A 24,398-nucleotide genomic window follows, 5' to 3' on the forward strand; every position below is an offset into this window, starting at 1 on the left:
AGGAGGTTATTTAAAAGGCCATTTTCACAGAGGGAGTTGCTATAGAAACACAGAGGGGTACAAGTACTTCAGAGAAGGGGTTTGGGGGAAGCCCTGGGCTGTTTGTTTCTTTGAGAAGTCAAGATATGGAAGAGCCATAGCTCAGTCCTTGATGTGTTTGTTTCAGGTGAACCCTATGTCTCCTACTTCCCTTTACTTTTAGGATTAGGCTTTTTCTGCAGCATATCCCACCAGAACCAGCAGGCTCCAGTACAGGAAGAATTTCACTGCAGTACAATGTCAAACATTAGGGCTGGTATAGTGGGCATTTGTAGAATGAATCTAGCTCAATACTTTTCCACTGGGAAGAGAATGACATGACTGTGGTAGATTAGGAAAGGAAAGAATAGAAGATAAGAAAAGAACTTTAAAAAAGCATCCCCTAATAACTGTGTATTGGGAGTACATAGGCTGATCATTGTATTGGAACTGTGTAGGGAAGCATAAGATTGGTTCCTGCCCTCAAAGAACAAAAGCCTAATTGTGGGGGATGAAGGTTAAAAAAAAAATGATGGGAGCTTTTCATAAATGACTTTTCATAAATCGGGTTAAGAAAGACCTCTGTTGCTAGTTGGTTGAGTGCTTTTATTATGAAAGGTGTTGAATTTTGTCAAATGATTTTTTCTGCATCTATCAAGATGATCATGTGATTTTTCTCCTTTATTAATATGTTGCATTGCATTGGTTGATTTTCAGATGCTAAACTATCTTCGCATTTCTGGGATAAATCCCACTTTTTATATGCTATTGGATTTGGTTTGCTGGCATTTTTGTTAAGGCTCTCTGTGTCTATATTCATAAAGGATGTTAGTATAGAGTTTTCTTATGACGTCTTTGGTTTTGTATCAAGGTAATACTGGCCTTTAGAATGAGTTTAGAAATGTTCTATTCTCTTCTATTTTATGGGAGAGTTTGTTTAATTCTTTAAACATTTGGTAGAATTCATCAGCAAAACCATCTGGTCCTGGGCTCTTCTTTGTGGGGGTTCATTTTTTAATGCAAGGTACAGAAGAGTATTTATGGAACAATCCCATGTGAGAGAGAGACTTCTTAAGGACATAGATATATGCTTTTATTTACACAGAAAATTTCTAGAAGGATATACAAAAAAACTGGTATCAAAGGTTATCATTGGGTAATGAAATGGAACTTGGTCTTATGTTCCTTTTTTCTTTTAAAAAAAATCATGATCATGCATTGCTCCAAAATTTAAAAATAAAAAACTACTTAAAATGACTAGCATTTGGCCATTTGCTCTTTCACTCACAGGGTGAGATGTTAGGACTGTGTGTCTGCCACTGGCCTGTCTCCTTAGGAACTTGCCGTCTCATAGGCCCTTGCATCTGTCTCCATGGCCTGCTCTCCCTCTTCCCTATTTTATTCTCCATCGACACGGAATTACTGGTCAATTCTCTGAAAAAAACCGCAGCTACATGCTACTATGCTTTCAGACATGTGATTTTTGTTCCCTTACCTTTCCATCCCTTCCCCCTAAATCTGCCCAATTTTTCTTCATTCTTGTTTATCCTTTAAAGTCCCTTCCAAATACTAGTTACCTTCCTTTGTGCACTTCGCAGCTCACTTTCTTTTTTATTTCCCAGTCAAGGGGGAAAAAAAATCTCGCCCTCCTGCTGCCTCTCATACATTATGCATATTTTTGTTATTGAACTTTGTACTTACCCTGCATCATAATTACTAGCTCACATATGTGTCTTCCCTAAAAGTACAGTTTTATTCAGTGTTGTGTCCTGGTAATTAGCACAATGCTTGGCACAGAATAGATGCTCAAAAATATTTTAATTCAATTGAGTTCAGAAGACGGGGCATTCTGGGTAGAATGAGCCATATAAACAAAGGCCAACGTTATGAATTACGAGAACCTGTTCGGAAGACATGAGCTAGTTTGGCTAGATAGGAAAATTCGTGCTGGGAAATATGATTTAATTATTTTGGCAAGGCTGATATTGGGGGCTCTTGAAAGTCAGATAAAGCAGATTGAATAGTGGTAAGTAAATATTGATTGAATGAAGAACATTTCTCACTTCCTTCCAGTCTTTGCTGAAATCTCTCTTTTCAATAGGCTTAATCTGACCACCTCCTTTAAAACTGTTGCCTCTTCATTCACCCATCCCCTGACTCCAGCATTCTTGATCTTCCTCTCCCTGTTCTTTCTCCTTTTCCCATAGCACTCATCATCTTCTGTGTAGCACAACCTATAAGATTTACTCATTCATTACGGTTTCTATTTATTGTGTGTCTTTCCCACTAGAATATAGACTCTTTGGGCCACGACTATCTTGTTCACTGGCTGTTCCCAAGCACCTAGAACATTGTCTGGCACATAGTAGGTATCCAATCAATATTTGTTGAGTGAATGAATCCTAAATTAATGAACTTCAGTATCGTGTACAGAGCTGGCATAGAAGCTTAGGTATGATTCAAATGGCCTGTTTCTGAAAGAAACAAGTTTATTCTGTAAAACTGCCAAGATTGTGCTAGCTATTTGTATTATAATCTGGGCAGAGGGAGGGAGGTGGGGCAAAGGGAGATATATTATGTTAAGGTTGCTTGTTTAAAAACCAAGTTGGGAAGTAAAAATTATTAAAGACTTTTGAGTTTATGTATTCCTTACCTAGAAATCGTTGTTTCATGTGGTGACTCATACCCATGATTTAATAATTTCTCTCTTTTTCTTTCTCCACAGACCTTTGTAGTATTAAACAGAGGGAAAACTCTCTTCAGATTTAGTGCCACGCCTGCCTTGTACATTTTAAGTCCTTTTAACCTGATAAGAAGAATAGCTATTAAAATTTTGATACATTCATATCCTTTTCTGCAAATGTGGAGTGAGTGCAATTGCATGGTTGCTTGTTTACCTTTCTAATATTTGACAACTGGAGTATATGTTAAGTTTTTTACTGATAGTGTAGTTAACTAGCCCATCAGTCAGAGGTTTAAGAGTGAACTCCTGCCACATCCCAAGCTGAGCTTCAGAAAATTATTTTTTTTTTTCCTTAGGATGATATTGTGGGAGTCTGAAATTTTGTCGGTATCATTGTACGGACAAATTAAAATAACCTTTGTTGAAGTCTTAACTTTATTTAGTGCTCAGACTTCAGTGATTTCATTCTGTGGCCAACTATTCAGCTTAATATATTAGAGAGTTTTAAAAGTACTTCTTGAGTTACAAATAGTTGGATGAATGCTTTAGAAATCAGCTTTGAATTTTTTTTTTTTTTTTTTTTTTGAGACGGAGTCTCACTCTATTGCCCAGGCTGGAGTGCAGTGGTACGATCTCTGCTCACTGCAGGCTCCGCCTCCTGGGTTCACGCCATTCTCCTGCCTTAGCCTCCCGAGTAGCTGGGGCTACCAGTGCCCGCCACCACACCCCGCTACTTTTTTTGTATTTTTAGTAGAGACGGGGTTTCACTGTGTTGGCCAGGATGGTCTCGATCTCCTGACCTCGTGATCCGCCTGCCTCAGCCTTCCAAAGTGCTGGGATTACAGGCATGAGCCACCGTGCCTGTCCAGCTTTGAATTTTTAAAAAATTTTTTGAGCAGTGAGCTTAGAAAGTGAGATAGTTCTCAGATGAAATAACCTCTTTGTTATAGAGGTTTAGATGCAGATTGTAGGATAAATAGAATTTTTTTCTGGTATTTTTACTCGCCTTAAATAAAAAAATGCCAGTTTATTCAAGTGGCCTGAGTTGCACCTTATTAACATAGGAGAGTGCATGTGGCGAATGAAAAAATATTTGATGGATTTAGTGATGTTGCATGGTGACTTGAAACTTCCGTGGCTGGTTGGTATTTAACAGCATGTAGTCCCATGCTTCAAAGATTATTGTGCCCTCCAAGTAGGATGAAGGAACCAGCCGTGGCACCTTGGTGAATTGGTTTAGTAAACTTTTGCCACATTTTATTAACTCTTAAGAATTTAGCAACATGATTGTGAAATCTGTAGTTTATAAGCAACACACTTCTGAAACCCAAAGGTTTATAAGGAAATAAATAATTCACAATGGACTTCTTCCTTTCTGTCGGATCAGAAGATGGAGTGTTTTTTCTCTTCTGGTTCCAAAAACCATGAAGACAAATCCAGCTTTAATGAAGAAAAAGAAATCCAGCTGTAAGAAATGTTTTCTCTTTTTAAAACTCCACTGGTAGAATAAAGATAGTGAATGCCATTAACAAGAGAGAGTGAATTAGTGGCAAGTGGGATATGGCTCCCAGGCCTGTTAAGTGACAAGTAGAGTTTGAGTAACTTGTGCTGACCTAAAATGGTTTAATTTTTCTCAGAGACAAGAACAGAAAGGCCTGAGAAAAATTCTGGATGGAACTGAAATGGCAGTATGGTTTGCTCTCCATAAACATTCCTGGACACTTTCAGAATGGATTTTGCTCTACTACCTAATCTTCAGAAGTGTGGTGGTGCAGATGTCCTTGAAATCTTTACCTAACATGCTGCAGTTGGTTTCCCACATTGGACATATTCATCACATATGGGCTGTATGGGCTGATACCTTGCCCCCAAAGACAATTCAGCCCTTTAGAAGGACTAGGGAATGCTGGGTGTGGTGGCTTAGGCCTGTAATCCTAGCACTGTAGAAGGCTGAGGACGTAGGATCCTCAAGTGATCACTTGAGCCCAGGGGTGCAAGCCCAGCCCGGACAACATAGAGAGACCTTGTCTCTTAAAAAAGAAGAACAACTATGGAAAAAAAGTGAACCATTGCAAGTAGATTTTCAAATAACTAGCTATGTAAGGTAATTAACTGACCAATAAATGAACACCTAGTTGTATAGATTTAATTGATTTTCTTATCTGACAACTTTGGTTGAGAAAATGCAAAGGTATTGTACTAAGTGCAAAAAGTATTTAGAGGCTTAGTTCATAGTTGAGCTGAAAAGTGGTTAGAGGGGAGCATGTTTCATCCAAAGGGAGTAGAACAATGACAGCCTTTTTGAAAGAAGGAGAATATCCCTCCTGCCCCATCCATCCACAGTTCACAGTGGCATTCTGTGTTTATGGTGGTGACCACAGTTTTCATTGTCACCTTGTGTTTTTCTCTTCTGTACTTCATCTCCTTTCAGGTTATTGATTTAGATCTGATACCCAATGGAAATGTGTGTGTTTTTTGAGAAAATAAAAGGCAGGCCAGATTTTGATATTGCCCCTTGACTCTTCTCTACAGTATTTAGCATGATCATTATGTGCACTATTTTGACCAACTGTGTATTCATGACTTTTAGTAACCCTCCTGACTGGTCGAAGAATGTGGAGTAAGTAACTCATTTATTTGTGTGCTTGTTTGTTTTAAAGATTTTTAGTCACTGAATCTTGCTTTGCCACAGTTTACCCATAAAGGAGAAAAAAAAATTAGTTATTGCCTCTCTTTATTTCACAGAGAAGGCTGAAAGTACGTGTGGAATTTAGGAAATAGCCCTCCCTAAAAGTCAACTCTAGGAAGACAGAGTATGCTCTGGAATTTACTGCCCTTCACCCTTTCCTGTGCCAGGCAGTGCCACTGCCCTGCAGCCCCATCACCATCTTGTATCCTCAGTTCCTGGTGATGCTGTTTTCTCCAATTTTAGGTTTCCCTGTTTTTTGACTTCTCTAAAGTTAAAAACAGCTCTGGGGCCTCCTTACTTGCTTCAAAATGATCATGTACTAGATAGCAGCACAGTTACTTCCTTGGAATACAATTCAGGACCCAATACAACATTCCAAAAGTCTTGGTTTGTGCATTTCAATAAGTTTCATTCAAAGCATTTCTTTCTCCTCGTCGCTTCCTTCCTGCTGCATTGTCTGTGCCCTTTCTGTTTTGTCTCTCTTAGTTGAAGCGACACTTCAGACAAGTCCTAACTTAAAAGGTTCATTTAAAGTTTCTGTCCAGAAATTACCTCAAGCTATTCATTTCTTTGACAGGTACACGTTCACAGGGATTTATACATTTGAATCACTAGTGAAAATCATTGCAAGAGGTTTCTGCATAGATGGCTTTACCTTTTTACGGGATCCATGGAACTGGTTAGATTTCAGTGTCATCATGATGGCGTAAGTTCTCCCCTTACTTTATTGGTGTTCTGGGTGTGATTCTGTGTGTAGAGTTGTACTCCTGGGTCTGTTTGTAAGTGTGCATTTGTGGACACAGCTGTATGAGGAATTAATGGATAACAGTGTAAGGCCCTATGGGCTTATGTTTATGCTTCTTGCCTGTGAGGGCCTCTTGTGGTTCAGGCGATGATAATGTGTTTATGTGGGAGAAGGCAAGCAGAGGCTTTACAGCTGGGAGAGAAAGGAGGAAGTGATTTCCCATTGATACTGTCTCATATTTTATTCCTCCTTGTAACGTTGATCAAGGTTTGCACACCTATCATTACAAGGCCTCTGTGAAGACTTGAAATTTTTTAGTTGTAGACTTTCAGCTGAAAATGAGTTTCCTGGGTATGTCTTACTGTATGTAATTTAATGAGGCTGGCCAGGTGTTGCAGACTTCAGAGCACATTTTAGAGTCAAAACATGAGCCAAGGTATCCAAACTGGCACTTCCTGAAGAGTTACTAACCAGAATTTCGAACTATTGCTCAAGATCAGTGTAACTCCACATTGGTATGTTACTGCTCTTGCTCATTTGTGTTGTTTTAGCAATAAAAATGTATATTTGGGAAACTTAGCTGATGATAGATGAGTTATAGCAGGCTATTTATTATTCTTATTTCCAGGTTGGGAAAGCATTTTGTGGTTTGAGAGTATAGCAGGGGTGGTGTATAGGTTTTGCGTGTATGCATGATGTGTAAGAAAGAGTGCATTTGAATATGTATTGATCTGAGCATCTGGTGGAAAGATGTATTTCATCTGTAAAATGTGAATAAATGATATGCATTGAATACTTGACACTGAAACTGACTTTCTGTTAAAAAAGGCAATGTCTTAACTTTCTAGCATTATGGATACACATTGGTGTTCATTTAAAATTTTCAGGTGTCCTTGCTAGGCATAGAGCTTGTAATTAAAATGAGCACTTAACACAATATTTGCTCTGATCCCATGATTTGGATTTTCCTGAGCCCTGCTTTTGTATGTCACAGGCCAAAACTTCATTTATAGACATGACTACCATCATATGATTACAACTCTTGAATAAGTCATATATACAGACATTTAGTCAATGTTGCCATTGTCAACTAGGGAGTTGCTTTAATATAGATTTGTTTTTGTGGGTGCTGCAGAAATTTGTCTCTCTCTCCTAAGAAATTGTTCACAAAACCTGGGGATATAAGTCTTTGATACCTCCTGGCCTTCCTTTTTACTAAAAAATGTGAATGGGCTGACAGTAAAGCTGTTCTGATTGGGATCAGCACATTACTATGCTGATTAAAGGAGTAAATCCCAAGAACCTCCTGGTTCTATCAATTCTTTCCAATATACTTTTGAATTCTTCTTGCCCAATTAAAAACAAATGTTCCTTAAATATTTGTATTTTGAAACTTTTCTTTTTCAAGGAAAAAAATGAAATCATAGCTTGTATATAAGACCCTTTCTTCCCCCAATTCTTAAACCCTCGCCCAGTGGTACCATTACAAGTTAACTTTGGTTTGATTCTGCAGGTATATAACAGAGTTTGTAAACCTAGGCAATGTTTCAGCTCTACGCACTTTCAGGGTACTGAGGGCTTTGAAAACTATTTCGGTAATCCCAGGTAAGATGGTCCGGGGTTGGTGTTAGGTGTTGGGATAGGGCCCTGACGTGACGTATTGTACTTTTTGTTTTGTTGTGGTTTTGTTTTTTCCTTTGGTGTTTGTGTTTGTGTCTGTGTTTGTCACTTGTGTCTGTGTGTGACCTCCCTTACTACAGATATGTGACAGAGTTTGTGGACCTGGGCAATGTCTCAGCGCTGAGAACATTCAGGGTTCTCCGAGCTTTGAAAACTATCTCTGTAATTCCAGGTGAGAAAATTTGTACATAAGACTGACTTTACCACATCTCCTCTTTCTCCTCCATTCATTTTGTCCACCATTCTAAAGCAGCATCAGTACAGTTGATAATGGCCTTGCATTCTGCATGTTTTTCCTGGGAGACATTCTCTGGAATGGCCGTTGGGTCCTCAGGCAGTTTTCTCTGAGTGCTTGCCAGGCATGCAACCCCCATTCCATCCATGCTATTGAAAAAGCACGTGCTTAAGAATCACTTGGATCTCACCATATTTGAAAAAACTGTCACAGAGCTAGCTGTCTCTTTGTATATAAATCATTTGCTTCCTGGCTCCATGGAATTACAGTAATTTTGACATTTGCTGTCATTTCATTGCTTGTGATTTCTAGGCTTCCTATCGCATGGTTTGCTGATGGGACGTTATTCAAAGAATTATACATTTACTATTACTGTATTAATGAAATTTTTTAATCACAGAAGAGATCGCCCCAATTATCTAATCCAGTATGAGAGACAAATTTAAGAGACTTGGAGTTAGTGAACCGCACTTAAATAATCACTGTCTATCATGTTCTACTGCTATCTGTCTCACTAGAATAAGAACCAGTAGACATCTTCTGTACATATTCAGGGCTCATTCTCAAACATAAATCCCAATGAAAGCTTATGCAGGCACTGTTAAAAAAAATCAAAGGTAAGATAAGATACAACTAAAGGTATGGGCAATGAAAAGTACAGAAGTTTAAGGGGAAAAAACAATCAGTGGGTGGGTTGAGAGTGGATTGACAATCTCTTTTAAATTTTTGCCTTTTTCTTCTTGGTTCTGGTTGGGCTAGCCCAGTGGTTCTTAACCTTTTGAAGGTTTTAGATCCCTTTGAGAATCAGATGAAAGTTCACAGACCCTCCCCCACCGAAGCCCATCCATGGACCCCAGGTTAAGATTCCTTAATTTAATTTAAATCATTGGTACTGGATAATACTTATCTTTCTAGAGACCAGCCTTGAAATCTTAAAGGAAAGATATTTTAGTTAGTATTGTGAGCCTAAGATATACTGGCAGTAACTTGGCAGAGGTGAAGACTGTGTTGTTGCTCTTTGGACTTTAGTTGTGTTTATGGGTTTTCAAGGAAGACTCCGTAGAGACCAGGCTTTCCACAGCAGTTTTGTAGAAATAGGAATGTGGAGAAAGAACAGAGGCATCCTATTCTTATCCTATCCTATCACATGGCTCTTCCCCTTGTGGCTGACTCAGAAATATCTCTTTTTTAAAATTTATTTTCTAGAGACAGGGTCTCACTCTGTTGTCCAGGCTGGAGTGGTATGATGATGGCTCACTGCAGCCTCCACTTCCAGGGCCCAAGTGATCCTTCCTTCTCAGCCTTCCAAGTAGTTGGGACCACAGGTGCCTGCCACCACACCCAGCTCATTAAAAAAAATTTTTTTTATGTGGCAATAGGGTCGCCCTATGTGTTGCCCAGGTTGGCTGCCAACTCCTGGACTCAAGCATTCTTCCTGCGTCAGCCTCCCACAGTGCTGGGATTACAGGCATGAGCCACTGTATCTGGCCCAGAAATATTTCTTTTTCTCCTTTTTAACATTTATCTCAATAGCAGATAGAGAGGGAGGCACAAAGATAGAATCCTGGAGAGGGCAGACTTGGAATGTGGTTTACTGAGAACCTCAAAGAAGGTAAATTCATCTTCACCACTTACAAATTTGTGCCATGGAGTTGGCCAGTAAATTAGTGCCCTACCAAAGATGAATTCCTTTATTTTTAGCAATGGTAGCTGACTCCCTATCAACCAAAGGCTGGTTGTCAGTTGGAGTATATACTTGTTGGCAAAAAAAACTACAGCCCTAATCTACCAAGATTTAGTTCCTAGCCATTTTAAATCTGCTTAACAGAAAGCCCAGCTCATTCTCCAGACAGCCTCAGATAGCTCATTGATGGTGGCCTAATCCTTAGGCAAGCCCTGTCTTATTTTTTGAGGCACTGGAGTGCCAAATCTTTACTTTCATTTTTCCTATGGTCTCTCTCCTCCTCTGGCCCCTTTTAAATATGATCTTGTGTTTTCTGCTCACTTCCCCCAGCGTACTCTGCAAGGCATCTGTCTCTTTATGTTCTTGTGATCTCAAAACTTCTCTCCCAGAATTAAATTGGAAAGCTGTATTCTGTTCACTAACTAGGGCAGCAGATGCTATCTCTAGTCTAGCTCATAGCTTCTGTCTCTGTCTTTGCTATATTGTTAACTTTTGACCATGGCATTTCTGCAAGATAACTCTTGATTGGTGTCACATTATTTATTCTTTATATATATCCTCAATATGTTACGTTATTTATCCTTTATATATATCTGGAATATATGCAGTATCTAACACCATGCTGGGCCCATAGTAGTGCTCCATAAATGATTGTAGTAGCAGCAGTTATTATTATAAAGAAGAAACCTAAGCCAATAGAAAGGGTTTGTATCAAGATTTAGACATCAGCTTCACAGTTTGAAATAGAGTCCCAGATTCCTATTTCTAGAAGCACCCCCAATTGAGCTGGCTTTGGGAGGCTATCTGGGGTGGAAAATAACATTAAGGGATAGTAAAGCCAATAATAGATCACTGTCAGTAGCTGGTATATTTGGTTCTTGAATTAAAAGTGTGGCTCTCAATTTCAATCTTTTTGCTCCCGATTCTACCTTTTAGAGTTAGCAAGAGAAATCTGGTAATGCAGTTTCCCTCATGGGGAGTTTTCTCTCATCCCATGGGAAATTATGAAATTGCTGATTATGCTTTCTCCCATAGAGGGCTGTTGGTGCTATTCCTACCTGCCTGCTATGCAGTCTCCTTCCAAGGCAGGAGCACCAGTGTATGAGTCAGTGGATCTGGGCCATCTCTTGCTTGGAAGTCTAAGTCATTTTGATTCTTGTGTGGTAGAGCTGGCCCATGATTCCTCCTTATTAAAATCCATTGTTTTGTATACCAAGTTTTCTTGTGGATCACTTCAGTGGAATTGTTGTTCTCTTTGTCTTCTCCTCTTCCCAGTTTGGTTATAGGCTATTGCCAAGGGTGCCAAAAATAGAATGGAAGTGAGAGCGACCACTGACCTGGAGCCTGCAAGGTCTCACAAAGCTCCCCATGTGTCAACTTCCTTTATGAGAGCTTTTCCTTTCCTAGAGCACTCACCCACCCCCAACCTGGGCTGATACTGTCCTTTCTCTTTGTGTCTTCGGTAGATATTCTGAGTATGTCAGGGCTGCTAGGACTCCTGAAGATTGGACAGTGAAGTGCATCAGTTAGCTCTGCCCTTTTTTGTAAGAAATGCTTTGCTTTAGAGCTTTCTTGTAGCTCAGAAAAGATGAAACCCACCTTCTGACCCTTTTTTCTTGCTAACTTGACTTGGGTACATTGCTATTTATGCTTTGCGTTTTGCTTCAGAGGCATCAACTTGGAGAACAGTGTATACAAGCTCTGTGCTAAAAGGGTCAGTTACAGAGGAGACCTTTTCTAAATTTTCTTTAGTCTGGAATTTGTCAGGTTCACCTTGACATTGAAATATCCTGCCTAAAAGTTTATATGTCTTAAAACTTTGTTTTCACTTTGTATTTGTCTGAGTCCCGCATTAAGTGAACTTCTAAGTGACTCTGTCAGAAGCTTCGTCCTCTGCATGCTTTGATCATGTGCCACAGGGCTGACATGCCCAAAGAAAGGGTGGGAATCTTGAAAGAGTTTCTCAGGTTTTTCTTAGACAGCAGCATTTAATAGTATGAGTATTAATAGAACTGGTTGGGGGAAACTCACTTGTCAGTTCCTTTTCTGTCATTTAAATGGCTCCCCCAAAGCACTGCTTATCTGCTGCTCATTAGCACTTATTTAATTTCATTCCACCTTCTTTAGAATTGTACTTTCTTGGTTATTTTTCTCTTGGCAATTTTATTTCTCAGCTTTCATTTCTGTTACTTTCACTCCTAACCAGTGGGATCAGACAGGAAGCTGGGAAAATGATAGGCCTTTCCTTTTCCCATTCTAGTGAAAGCATTTTCTTTAAACGTGTACTTTGTGAATGTGGCAATTTCTGCTGCATAATGATGGGAGATAGAAAGTGTTTTAAGACTATATCCTGACTCATTGTCTCTTTTAAACTGTTCTGGTTATTAATTCTATTGCCTTTGTATTTCTTCTTTTCCCACATTGCTTCTTAGGAAAGATAAAGTTTAACAGTGGTCATAAGTGAAAAAACACTAAATGCTCGCAGGGTCCCACTGACCCATCTTTGAGAGCTAGTTTAGTTTTGGTCGCACTTTGTGATGTGAGTCAGGTCTCAAGTAAATAAATCTTAGCATCCCCCAATCTCTCTCAGATTACTGTTGCTCTAAAGAATCTTCAAGAACTACCACTGTAGGCTGGGTGCAGTGGTATACACCTATAGTCCCAGCTAATCAGGAGGCTGAGGCAGAGGATCACTTGAGCCCAGGAGTTTGAGGCCGCATTGAGCTATGGCCACACCTGTGAGTAGCCACTGTATTCCAACCTGGGCAGCACAGTAAGATCTTGTCTCTTAATAAATAAATAAATAGATAGATATTATCGTGAGGATTGCAGTTGCAGTAGGAAAAGTCAACACAGCACCACTTTATTCCTACACTTTGTCTGAACCCAAGCCTGACACTGGGAACAGGGCAGTTGTTCTTTCCCTGGGTTGAGAACTGCTTGTTACTGCTAGCGAGGCCTGTTCCAATATTAACTTTGTAGGGGAATTAGCTCATATTGCTTCAAACCACTTAAATTTCTCAACCTGAGCTACAAACTAGGGAATATGAATTAACTTTATTTATTTATTTTATTTATACATATATATTTTTGAGACAGAGTTTCACTGTTGTCGCCTAGCCTGGAGTTCAATGGCCAGATCTCAGCTCACTACAACCTCCACCTCCTGGGCTCAAGCAATTCTCCTGCTTCAGCCTCCTGAGTAGCTAGGATTACAAGCATGCGCCACCATGCCCAGCTAATTTTTGTATTTTTAGTAGATATGGGGTTTCACCACGTTGGCTAGGCTGGTCTTGAACTCCTGACCTCAGATGATCCACCCACCTCGGCCTCCCAAAGTGCTGAGATTACAAGCGTGAGCCACCATGCCCAACAAATTAACTTTATTTATAATCTGGCCATCCAGTGGTGGAAGATTTTGACCCCAATATGCTTGACTGATTTTTCTGGACATAGCACATAGGCAGGCATTGTTCATTTGTTCAGAGGATTCCTGGGCATTGTGAAAGGTGACAGGAGGTTCAGAGGTACCTTTGGACATAGAGTAGAATTCTTCACTAGCTTCTCAAAATTCCTTAATTATCCAGCTTTCCCTCTTGTCACTGACCATTCTCTACATTGAATCCAGCTGTCTTTTCTTGGCCTATAGTAAATGTATTAACTGTTTCTACTCAGACACATTTACCAAAGCAAGCTAATGTTAGCCTTTTCCAAGAGTTCTCACTGTCCAATTTGCCCCCACGTGGCTTCTGTTGCACACTCTGTTGTGTAGGAGTCTTCTGAAGAAGTATTCTGCTGTTTTGGATAATCGGTTTCCAGTCAGTATCTTGCTTGTTCTGGCATATGATGTTGTGAGCCAATAGAATGAAAAGACAGTGTCTGTGTACAGCCAGAATGGTGGCATTCTACGTTTCGGCTTGTGTTGGGTCAGGAATTCTACTAACAGCTTTTTGCCTTTATTGACAGGCGTTGATGGTACGAGGGAGCACTTTCAGGCAGTCACAGCTGGCAAGACTATAGAGCTTGAGCTTGGGAAATGAATTGATGGTATCATCTCCATAAATTGGCCTTGATGTCTGCAAATGTGGCCATTTGCAATTTATCCTAATGGAAGGAAGAAGAGTCTTGGCTGAGACCAATGTATAGTTCAGTGACTGTTTATATTTAATACTGCTGTGTGATCATGTGCCTTCCTTTACCTGAAAACATGAAGCCACATTCACTTTTCTTCTTCTTTTTCCTTTGCCTTCTCATTTTCTCGTGGTGATCCAGATGGGAATCTTGGAAAGTAAACTTTTTAGATGGCTGTAGTGTTATTTAGTGATTATCCTTGCATAATTAAGATTTGTTTATCTGACACTCTGTGAAGTATAAGCAGCTGAATACTGTTTCCAATTAAGCTTCTGCTTTAGACATCTTGAAAGCTAACTCATCAATGAGATGATCTAAGCCCCAGACTTCAAAGCTGAGGCTTGAAAAAGTGTCTTTTTAGCTTCCTTGACTCATGTTTACACATTTCTTCAGCAATAACATCTGGTTTATGGAGAAGAGATGTTAAACCAGCTGATTGTGAGCATTTAGGTCCATCTCCAGGAAAGTAAATTCCATGCAGGCTTGGCATATCAGATTAGTTGGGGTCATCTCTGGTTGCAAGTAACAGGACACAGGAATAATTCAGGGAACCCAAGGGCTGGAATGCACTTGTGCTTCTGGGAAGCCGGTAGAAACCAGAATGCAGAGCCAGAAAGCCATGGGTATGTGGAAGTACTTTGACTACATCTGTCTTCTCTCCATGTGTCCATTTCTCTCTCTCAGCATACTAACTTCCTTTACTTCTCAGTCACATCTTAATATAATGACAGAATATGGCTACCACTTAGCTTCCACATTTATTTATTACCATTCCCACCACATGAAAAGATTACTCAACTGTCTCTTATCCTGTTCCAAATTCCAGTAGGAAAGGAGCTGCATTTAGGTCAGATGTCCATCCAGACATCTGCAACTACTGAGAGAAGGTGACCTTGTACAGACATGGCTGCTGACAGCTCATTATTAAGGAACAGGGGATAGTTGGAGCTCATGACCTAGAATTTCCACTTATATGGGCCTGGAACTGTCAAAGACTTCCCAGCCCAGGAAAATCAGATTCTACTAATGCTAAAATTGTATGCTTTTCAAATGATGTACTTACAAACTCATTGGTTTGGCTATTTTATGATATTATACTCTTGTTACTAATACAAAGGACAGCTTACAGCTCATTTCTCAATTCAGTAAAATAGCAATGGTAAAGTCCTTTAACAGTCATCTAGTGTTTGGAAAGGTGATTGTCTGAATTATCTGGAGAGATGGCTGTATACGCTTCATAAAAAAGTCCAGGAAAAGAAACTCTACAACCATTTTTAGTGACCCATTCAAGTATTCTTTTTTAAATCAGTCTTTGAATTTGAAAACAGTAAACTTGCATAATTTTAGAATCCTAGGATTGAATTATTGACTCAATATAGACCTGCTCCAACCCAGTCAAAATATAATGAGGACTTCTCTGTTCCTTAGCAACTAAATGGAAATAAATTCCATACTTCTTGATGGCTGCCTTCTACTTTTTTCCACCAGTACCTTCTTACCTAGCTGTGCGATTATGATATGATTTCCCAGGGCTTTAGGTTTAAAAGATAGTTTGAAATTTCAGTTACTTAATCTCAAACAAATAAACATTTCTGCCTTATTTTGAAAGACTTTTAGAGAAGATTCTTCAGCTTCTCCACCATTGCCCACTGCTCTGTAGTGGGGTGTTTATCCATGTTCTGTAGATGAGAAAATGAGACTCTGAGAAGTAACTTTAAATTTGTTTGAAACACAATAGGTCATAAGTAGTGACTGAGCCAGGGCCAGAATACCCGCTTTTGGATTCCCTGTCTGATGTTCTTTCTGCACAGCCCTGTGAGGAGAAAAATAATCAGATTATAAATGCTTTGTTTTCTGGAGCCCAAGCAAGCTCTTCATAATCCCTTTGTGGCCACAGTCTCCATGGAAGGCTCACTCTAGTAAAGCACAAGACTCTGCATACTTCATCTCTACAGTCTACCTCTTGGCTCTTTTTTCTTTAATTCCTCTTAGATCACTTTCAAGATATTTGTGTAAGAGGAGAGAACTTTCTCATTCATTTACTCTCCCAATAAAAATTTATTAAGTGCCTGCCTTTGTGACAGGTCCTGTGCTAGGCAGAGCATTCATTTCTATTATTGGACTCAGAAAATTCTATTGGGCTCGACTTTGAAAAGTCTAGGTGATTACTTGCAAAATACAGCAAAAGAAGAATCATGTCCGTACCACCCACTAGATCACCATTATATGAGGTTAGCCCTGAGCAGTGCCATTTTCCCAATCATGTCCCTTTGAAGGAGGGACATGTCCTCATGAGGAGGAGAATGGTGATAACGAGTATTGAGTGCCAGCTATGTGCCAGGCACTTTACTAGATACTTTATAAAAATTACCTATTTAAATCTGACAACAACCCAATGAGGTTAGTATTGTAAATCCATTTTTACAGATGAGTAGACTGAGGTTCAGGCAATAATGGTCAACATTTGACTCATTTGCTACGTACTAAATGCTTTGTCAAGTTTTTTGTTGTTTTTGAGATGGAGTCTCGCTGTGTTGACCAGGCTGGAGTGCAGTGGCGCGATCTTGGCTCACTGGAACCTCCGCCCCCCCACTGGGTTCAAGTGATTCTCCTGCCTTAGCCTCCCACAGTAACTGGGATTACAGGCGTATGCCACCATGCCCAGCTAATTTTTTTTTTATATATATTTTTAGTAGAGACGGGGTTTCACCATGTTGGCCAGGCTGGTCTTGAACTCCTGACCTCAGGTGATCCGGCCTACCTTGGCCTCCCAAAGTGCTGGGATTACAGGCGTGAGCCACTGTGCCCAGCTGCTCTGTCAAGTGTTTTATATGAACCACACTTAATCCTCACAGCAGCCCTATGATACTCAACTATAATTTTCCCTACTTTAAAGATGAAAAAACTGAGATTCTAAGAGGTTAGAAGGCGTATTGCGTAGGTTAGACAAGTAAGTGGCATAACTTAGTTAAGATTAGTGATTATCTACCCAGCCACACCCTTCAAAGCCAGGAGTAGGATTCCCTTGAATTTCAGTTCAGTAGTCTTGCCTTCAGAAGTGAGCAGGGATGAGATTCTTCCTGAGGCCTGTGTGTCAAGGCTTAGCACCTGCCTCTTGCTCATCCTGGTGCATTGGCTACCAAGAGTGCTCAGTGCTTTGTTGACTGTATCCTATGGATAGCCTGATATCTGGGCACATAAAGACTCATTTGGACCCAAAAAGCATGAACCTACAATCATATTTTTCTGTCTCTCCTATCACTGATCTCTCCCTGTCCAATTAAGAAATACACCTTCAGTCTACATTTGAGCCAGTGTCTTACATTTAAACTTCAAATTAATTTTTTTATGTTTTTATTTTTAATTTAGGACAGAAAAAAGATTATTGTAGAAAGCAGGGAATATATATGATACAGAAAAAGTATATTTTTTAATGGAAAAAGACAAAGTATAAATACTGGATTAATAATAACCTTTTCAATACCTTGGCATTTCCAGAATCCTTGAGAAAATACTATTGTACCTTCTCACTTATTATTGGCTTTTAAACTTCCCCCTAGTGGTTTTGTTTCTAACCTGGAGGCCTCCTCAATTCCTGATTTTTCCATTTGTTTCTTTGACACATATTTACTAAATACCTACTGTGGGCTAGGCACTATAGATACAGCTATGAACAAGATAGATGTAAAAAAATCAATTATAACCATGACAAATGCTACAGAAGAAATTATAAGATGCTACTGAAACACTGGTAACAATGGGGAAGGAGAAGAGTTGCAAAGTCAGAGAAGGCTTTCTGGAAGAATTGACATTTAAACTGGGCCTTGAAGGATGAGTAGGATTTAGGCACAGAGGACAAGATAATATAGCAGGGAGCATTCCAGGCAGAGGGAGCGGCAGGTATGAAGGCCCTAAGGCAAGTAAGAGCTGGGCTCATATGGGGAACTAAAAAGTAGTCAGAGATGGGAAAGTGTTCCCAGGAAGAAAGGAGCCACATGTTGGTAGAAGGACCTTTCTTTTGCTTTTTCAGATGTATTCACTTAAAAATCGATACTTCGGAATACTGATAATTTTGCTGCCCTATTATTATTCTCATGGTATAAGTATAGAGTGACCATATTTCAAGAGTGGTGCTGTGGGGAGGAGTAGCAGCCAGTGGCTAAGAGGGAGGCTGGGGGAGGTGGGGAGGGCTTTGAGGTGCCTCTAATTCCGCGGATTCTGTCTCCTCAGGCCTGAAGACAATTGTGGGTGCCCTGATTCAGTCTGTGAAGAAACTGTCAGATGTGATGATCCTGACAGTGTTCTGTCTGAGTGTGTTTGCCTTGATCGGACTGCAGCTGTTCATGGGAAACCTTCGAAACAAGTGTGTTGTGTGGCCCATAAACTTCAACGAGAGCTATCTTGAAAATGGCACCAAAGGCTTTGATTGGGAAGAGTATATCAACAATAAAAGTAGGTGGCCTTTTCTCTGCAAGAGGAATAGGAAAAGTCTGTTCCTAGTTCATGTGGTCAGAAGCTACACAGGGCTTAAAAAAGTAGTTGGAGGCCGGGCATGGTGGCTCACACCTGTAATCCCAGCACTTTAGGAGGCTGAGGCAGGCGGATCACCTGAGATTGGGAGTTTGAGACCAGCCTGACCAACATGGAGAAACCCTCTCTCTACTAAAAATACAAAGTTAGCGAGGCATGGTGGTACATGCCTGTAATCCCAGCTACTCGGGAGGCTGAGGCAGGAGAATCACTTGAACCTGGGAGGTGGAAGTTGCAGTGAGCCAAGATCGCGCCATTGTACTCCAGCCTGAGTTGGCAACAAGAGCAAAGCTCCATCTCAAAAAAAAAAAAAAAAAAAGAAAGTAGTTGGAGCTGGAAAGGAATGGCAATGCTACTAGAACTAGCCTTGTGAAATTATTCCTTTCCTCGAGGTAGAATTGTATTCAGAAGCTCTCAAACATCAGCCCTCTCTCCCGTCTTCGCATGTACCCCTAAACTTTTACTTTGAAATTCAGGCTTAGAAGCTTGACAAAAGTTATTTTTTTCCCTAGCTGAGTTACTTGGGGTATTTACATATTTAGTCCAGAATGTATCTATGAAACTCAACTTTTCTTAATACTACTAAGACTATCGCAGTCCATCTAGTCTAGGGAATCAGGTGATCTCCAAGGCACTATTCAATCCTATTGCAGTTGAGGAGTTTTTAATCATTTTATTTGAGGAACCAAAGGAAAATTTGATGTAGTGATACTTTAGACTCATGAAAAAAGTTAGCTATGTCACTATTAGTCATTCCTGAGAAAATAAAGTCAGTTTAGTATCCATAAGAAAATGTTGCAAAGGAGATTTCAGGGACATATGCTGGAAAGGAAAACATGCCTTGTAATTTAAAATAGGACTGAGTATCTAGTGACCAATGAGCTCTAAAATATCTTTTATAAAGACAAGTTGTAAGGATGGAAGAATAGAGTGGTATAAAGGGGTGTAGGACTCAGAAAACTTACTTTTAAGACCTCTTTGATTCAAGTACCAGAATCTGGCATATAGATTAGAAGTATGAGTAGAAGTTGGGTATCTGTGAAAACTATATTGCATCAAGAACTTTGGGATAGCACTTTTAATTTGTAAATATATATAAGAAAATCATTAATGGGAAAGAATTCTTATCAGCTGGTCACAGCTGTTGGAAAAGATTTTTTTTTTTTTTTTTTTTTTTTGAGACAGAGTCTTGCTCTGCCGCCCAGGCCTGAGTGCAGTGGCCGGATCTCAGCTGACTGCAAGCTCCGCCTCCTGGGTTTACACCATTCTCCTGCCTCAGCCTCCCGAGTAGCTGGGACTACAGGCGCCGCCACCTCGCCCGGCTAGTTTTTTGTATTTTTAGTAGAGACGGGGTTTCACCGTGTTAGCCAGGATGGTCTCGATTTCCTGACCTCGTGATCCGCCCGTCTCGGCCTCCCAAAGTGCTGGGATTACAGGCTTGAGCCACCGTGCCCGGCCTGGAAAAGATTTATGAGCTAAAATCAATAACTGTTTCTGCTAGAGCTGGTTAAGAACAGTGTAGGCCGGGCGCGGTGGCTCATGCCTGTAATCCCAGCATTTTGGGAGGTCGAGGTGGGCGGATCACGAGGTCAGGAGATCGAGACCATCCTGGCTAACACGGTGAAACCCCGTCTCTACTAAAAATACAAAAAATCAGCCGGGCTGGATGGCGGGTGCCTGTAGTCCCAGCTACTCGGGAGACTGAGGCAGGAGAATGGCGTGAACCCGGGAGGCGGCGCTTGCAGTGAGCCGAGATCGCACCACTGCACTCCAGCCTGGGCAACAGAGCGAGACTCAGTCTCAAAAAAAAAAAAAAAAAAAAAAAAAAAGGACAGTGTAACCTTATTCTCTCATTCATTTAAATCTGCCTGTTCATTTCCTGCCTCTTCAAACTTTTCTAGCAAATTTCTACACAGTTCCTGGCATGCTGGAACCTTTACTCTGTGGGAACAGTTCTGATGCTGGGTAAGTAGCTCACCTAGTTTGATTCTCTTTCTTTAAAAATGTACCTATTATTAGTTGGGTCAAAATAGGCAAAATGTTTACTTTTCTCTGTGCTCAAGTAGTAGACCTTACAATTGCATCTGACCTATCGGTTGGCATAGATTTTCTGTTTCACATTTGTCCACCTAAAGTTGACATTTCACTAGTAAGTGACTGTGCTTGTAGTCTCAATGCAAAATGAAAGAATCCAAGGATAGAATCAATAACACCAGATAGCTTACCTGCCTGTTGGGGATTCCTCTCATCCTATATTACAATAGAGAGTAAAGATACCGTCTTAGTGATAGTTATGGATCCAAGGATGACCCAAAATATGCTTGACTTGACAGCATAGAGGAGGAAAAAGAGTAGCAACATAGTATTTGAGTCCTGATCCTGATAATTCCTGCTCTAAGACCTTTGGCAAGCCATTTAACTTATCTGAGCCTTGGTTTTTTCATCCATAAAATGGATTTATTTAATAAGCCATGCTCTCTCTTTCTCACAGGGTTACTGTAAGAATCCACTTACATTACATGAAAGTGCTTTGTAAACAGAGGGCTTTATAAATGTAGGGTGGTAGTGTCATTTTTCAGAGTATATTGGTCCTCTAAGAACTGGTGTTTTAACATGACTACAATGTCTAGAAATCCATTTAATTTCTATATTAAAGTAGACTACTAGAGATTACATTGAAATAAATATGAGGTGAATCTAAAAGCAGGAGAAATGGTATAACTAAGGTAACTGAAATCCCCATTATGACTTAGGTTGTCACAGTGAGTATAAAGAAAACAGAAACGATTAAGAGGAACTTCTGGCTGGGCGCGGTGGCTCACGCTTGTAATCCCAGCACTTTGGGAGGCCAGTGCAGGCAGATCACGAGGTCAGGAGTTTGAGACCTGCCAGGCCAACACAGTGAAACCCTTTCTCTACTAAAAATACAAAAATTAGCCAGACGTGGTGGCAGGCGCCTGTAATCCCAGCTACTTGGGAGGCTGAGGCAGGAGAATTGCTTGAACCCAGGAGGCAGAGGTTGCGGTTACCCGAGGTCATGCCATGACACTCTAGCCTGGACGACAGAGCTAGACTCTGTCTAAAAAAAAAAAAGGAACTTCTAGCCGTTTGTCATTTGGGATAGTAGTGAAGTTAAATTTGATTGAATTGCACATTAATATGAATCTAGAACAGTACTTCTCACGCTTTGGCATGCATAAGCATCACCTGGCATACCTCTTAAAAATGCAGATTCATAGATCCCATATCCAGAACTTTTAATTCCTAGATTTGGGTAAGGACACAGGAATCTGCCTTTTTAAAGAACATGCCAGGTGATTCTGATCCTAGGCTGTCCCCAGAAGTTGGCTAGCTGCTTATTTCCTTCTTCTTTTTCTTCCAATTTGTTGTCCTGGCTCTATCAATGGTTATTTATTATCTCCAAGGTTGTGGATTAAATAGAATTATGTTATTTGTTATCTCCAAGGTCACGGCTGGTGGAATTATGTTAAAAGTCCTGAACTTCCCTTTCTTTCTTTAGGCAATGCCCAGAGGGATACCAGTGTATGAAAGCAGGAAGGAACCCCAACTATGGTTACACAAGCTTTGACACTTTTAGCTGGGCCTTCTTGGCATTATTTCGCCTTATGACCCAGGACTATTGGGAAAACTTGTATCAGTTGGTGAGTAATACCTCTTTTCCTTTGGCCATAGAGTTTGCATGAGCATATACAGGGTTAGGGACATTCTGTGTGGGAGACATTCTGTGTGAGAGACATTTAGTAAAGACATTATACAAGATCTAACTGTTGTGTTTCCCACAGTCAGCTGGTTTTTGATGTTAAGTGAATTCTCTCAGTTCTCATCCCTGTTTCTTGAATGCTCAGTCATGTATAGCTGTAGATTCTTACAACCTTGACGGCCTCTTGTCTGACCTGAGAATCTGCTATCTCTATCTACTTCCTACTGTTTATCCTCTGCAGCATATCTCCTTTTGGAAATTTGGGCTTAGGGTTTGTTTTTTTTTTTTGCTTGTTTTCTTTTCTTTTGTTTTTGAGGTAGGTACTACAGGCATGTACCACCACACCTGGCTAATATTTCTACTTTTTGGAAAGTTGGGGTTTCACTGTGTTTCCCAGGCTGGTCTTGCAACTTCTGGCCTCAAGTGATCCTCCCACTGTGGCCTCCCAAAGTGCTGGGATTACAGGCGTGAGCCACCGTTAGGGCTTCTGTTTAAGAAATATTAAACACCTCTTTGTGCAAGGCACTATATAGATGGAATTTCCATAAGGACCTTGGAGTATAAATATATCAACATTTTTGAGATTTGTAACACATTTGGACTTGTTCAAGCAGGTTGTACAGATAAAAATAGGGTCAGTAACGTTCTGTTGGGCTACACTGGTGACTCTGGACATGTCATTTAACTTTGCTGGTTGTAATGAAGTTAGTGTAAGTGATTGCTAAGGGTCTTACAGCTTAGAAATTTTATGACAGTCCATTGTTTTCTGTTTGTCATTTGGTGATACCAGTTACTTTGAAAATGAAAAACTTGTCCCCTCAGGCATGAAGAAACCTCTTTTAAGGGAAGTTTCTATTTCAAATCTCTGAGTTAATTCTTACCTTTCTGTTGGACAGCCTAGAGTTCCCCCAGGTTGAATGTTTCTCATGAAATATTTGTGATTCATGCTGTTTCTTTTTTTTTTTTTTTGATACAGAGTTTTGCTGTGTCGCCCAGGCTGGAGTGCAGTGGCGCAATCTCAGCTCACTGCAACCTCCGCCTCGTGGCTTCAAACAATTCTCCTGACTCAGCCTCTCGAGTAGCTGGGATTACAGGCATGAGCCACCACGCCCAGCTAATTTTTTTGTTTGTTTGTTTTGTTTTGTTTTGTTTTTGTTTTTGTTTTTTGAGACGGAGTCTCGCTCTGTCGCCCAGGCTGGAGTGCAGTGGCGCGATCTCGGCTCACTGCAAGCTCCGCCTCCTGGGTTTACGCCATTCTCCTGCCTCAGCCTCCTGAGTAGCTGGGACTACAGGCGCCCGCCACCGCGCCCGGCTAATTTTTTGTATTTTTAGTAGAGACGGGGTTTCACCGTGGTCTCGATCTCCTGACCTTGTGATCCGCCCCCCTCGGCCTCCCAAAGTGCTGGGATTACAGGCGTGAGCCACCACGCCCGGCCGCTAATTTTTGTATTTTTAATAGATACAGGGTTTCACCATGTTGGTTGGCCAGGCTGGTCTCGAACTCTTGACCTCAGGTGATCTGCCTGTCTTGGCCTCCCAAAATGCTGGGATTACAGGTGCAAGCCACCGCACCCGGCCCATTTTGCAGTTAACAGAATAAAGATGAAAACTCTGTAATAGTGGGTTGCATGTACATAATCTAAAACCTAGTTTCCTTCTGCCTTTTTTTTCTTCCCTACTATCCTTTATGTCATATTGTCATATCCTTTTAAAACTCATCCTATTGCAAAAGAATAAGGAAGGGCGTCACTCAAGATGGGGATTTCCTGGCCAGATGCAGTGGCTCATGCCTATAATCCCAGCACTTTGGGAGGCCAAGGCGGGTGGATCACTTGAGGCCAGGAGTTCGAGACCAACCTGGCAAACATGGTGAAACCGCACCTCTACTAAAAACACAAAAATTAGCCAGGTATGGTGGCGCATGCCTGTAATCCCAGTTACTCGGGAGGCTGAGATGGGAGAATTGCTTGAACCTGGGAGGTGGAGGTTGCAGTGAGCCGAGATCATGCCACTGCACTCCAGCCTGGGTGACAGAGCAAGACTCCGTCTAAAAAAAAAAAAAAAAAAAAAATGGGGCTGGGTGCGGTAGCTCACACCTGTAATCCCAGCACTTTGGGAGGCCGAGGCAGGTGGATCATGAGGTCAGGAGTTCAAGACCAGCCTGGCCAACATAGTGAAACCCCATCTCTACTAAAAATACAAAAAATTAGCTGGGCATGGTGGTGGGCACCTGTAATCCCAGCTACTCGGGAGGCTGAGGCAGGAGAATCGCTTGAACCCGG

The 24,398-nt window shown here is 40.8% G+C and overlaps 1 protein-coding gene across 5 annotated transcripts in view; it reads left to right on the forward strand.

Annotated features, from left to right (window-relative positions):
• The window catches only part of SCN8A (sodium voltage-gated channel alpha subunit 8), a 213,565-nt gene that overhangs the window by 86,497 nt on the left and 102,670 nt on the right, over positions 1–24,398 (forward strand). For 3 of the 5 annotated variants that reach the window (XM_028829495.2, XM_028829497.2, XM_077954281.1), the window contains exons 3-9: positions 2,744–2,862; positions 5,232–5,321; positions 5,968–6,096; positions 7,896–7,987; positions 18,096–18,317; positions 20,297–20,360; positions 21,916–22,057. In XM_028829495.2, the coding sequence (XP_028685328.2) occupies positions 2,744–2,862; positions 5,232–5,321; positions 5,968–6,096; positions 7,896–7,987; positions 18,096–18,317; positions 20,297–20,360; positions 21,916–22,057 (858 nt within the window). Of the gene's footprint in view, positions 1–2,743; positions 2,863–5,231; positions 5,322–5,967; positions 6,097–7,648; positions 7,741–7,895; positions 7,988–18,095; positions 18,318–20,296; positions 20,361–21,915; positions 22,058–24,398 lie in introns of all 5 variants that reach the window. The other 2 variants (XM_028829498.2, XM_028829499.2) reach the window with 1 other exon arrangement.

Source organism: Macaca mulatta, chromosome 11, assembly GCF_049350105.2.
Source record: "Macaca mulatta isolate MMU2019108-1 chromosome 11, T2T-MMU8v2.0, whole genome shotgun sequence".
NCBI classification, from domain to species: Eukaryota; Metazoa; Chordata; class Mammalia; order Primates; family Cercopithecidae; genus Macaca; species Macaca mulatta.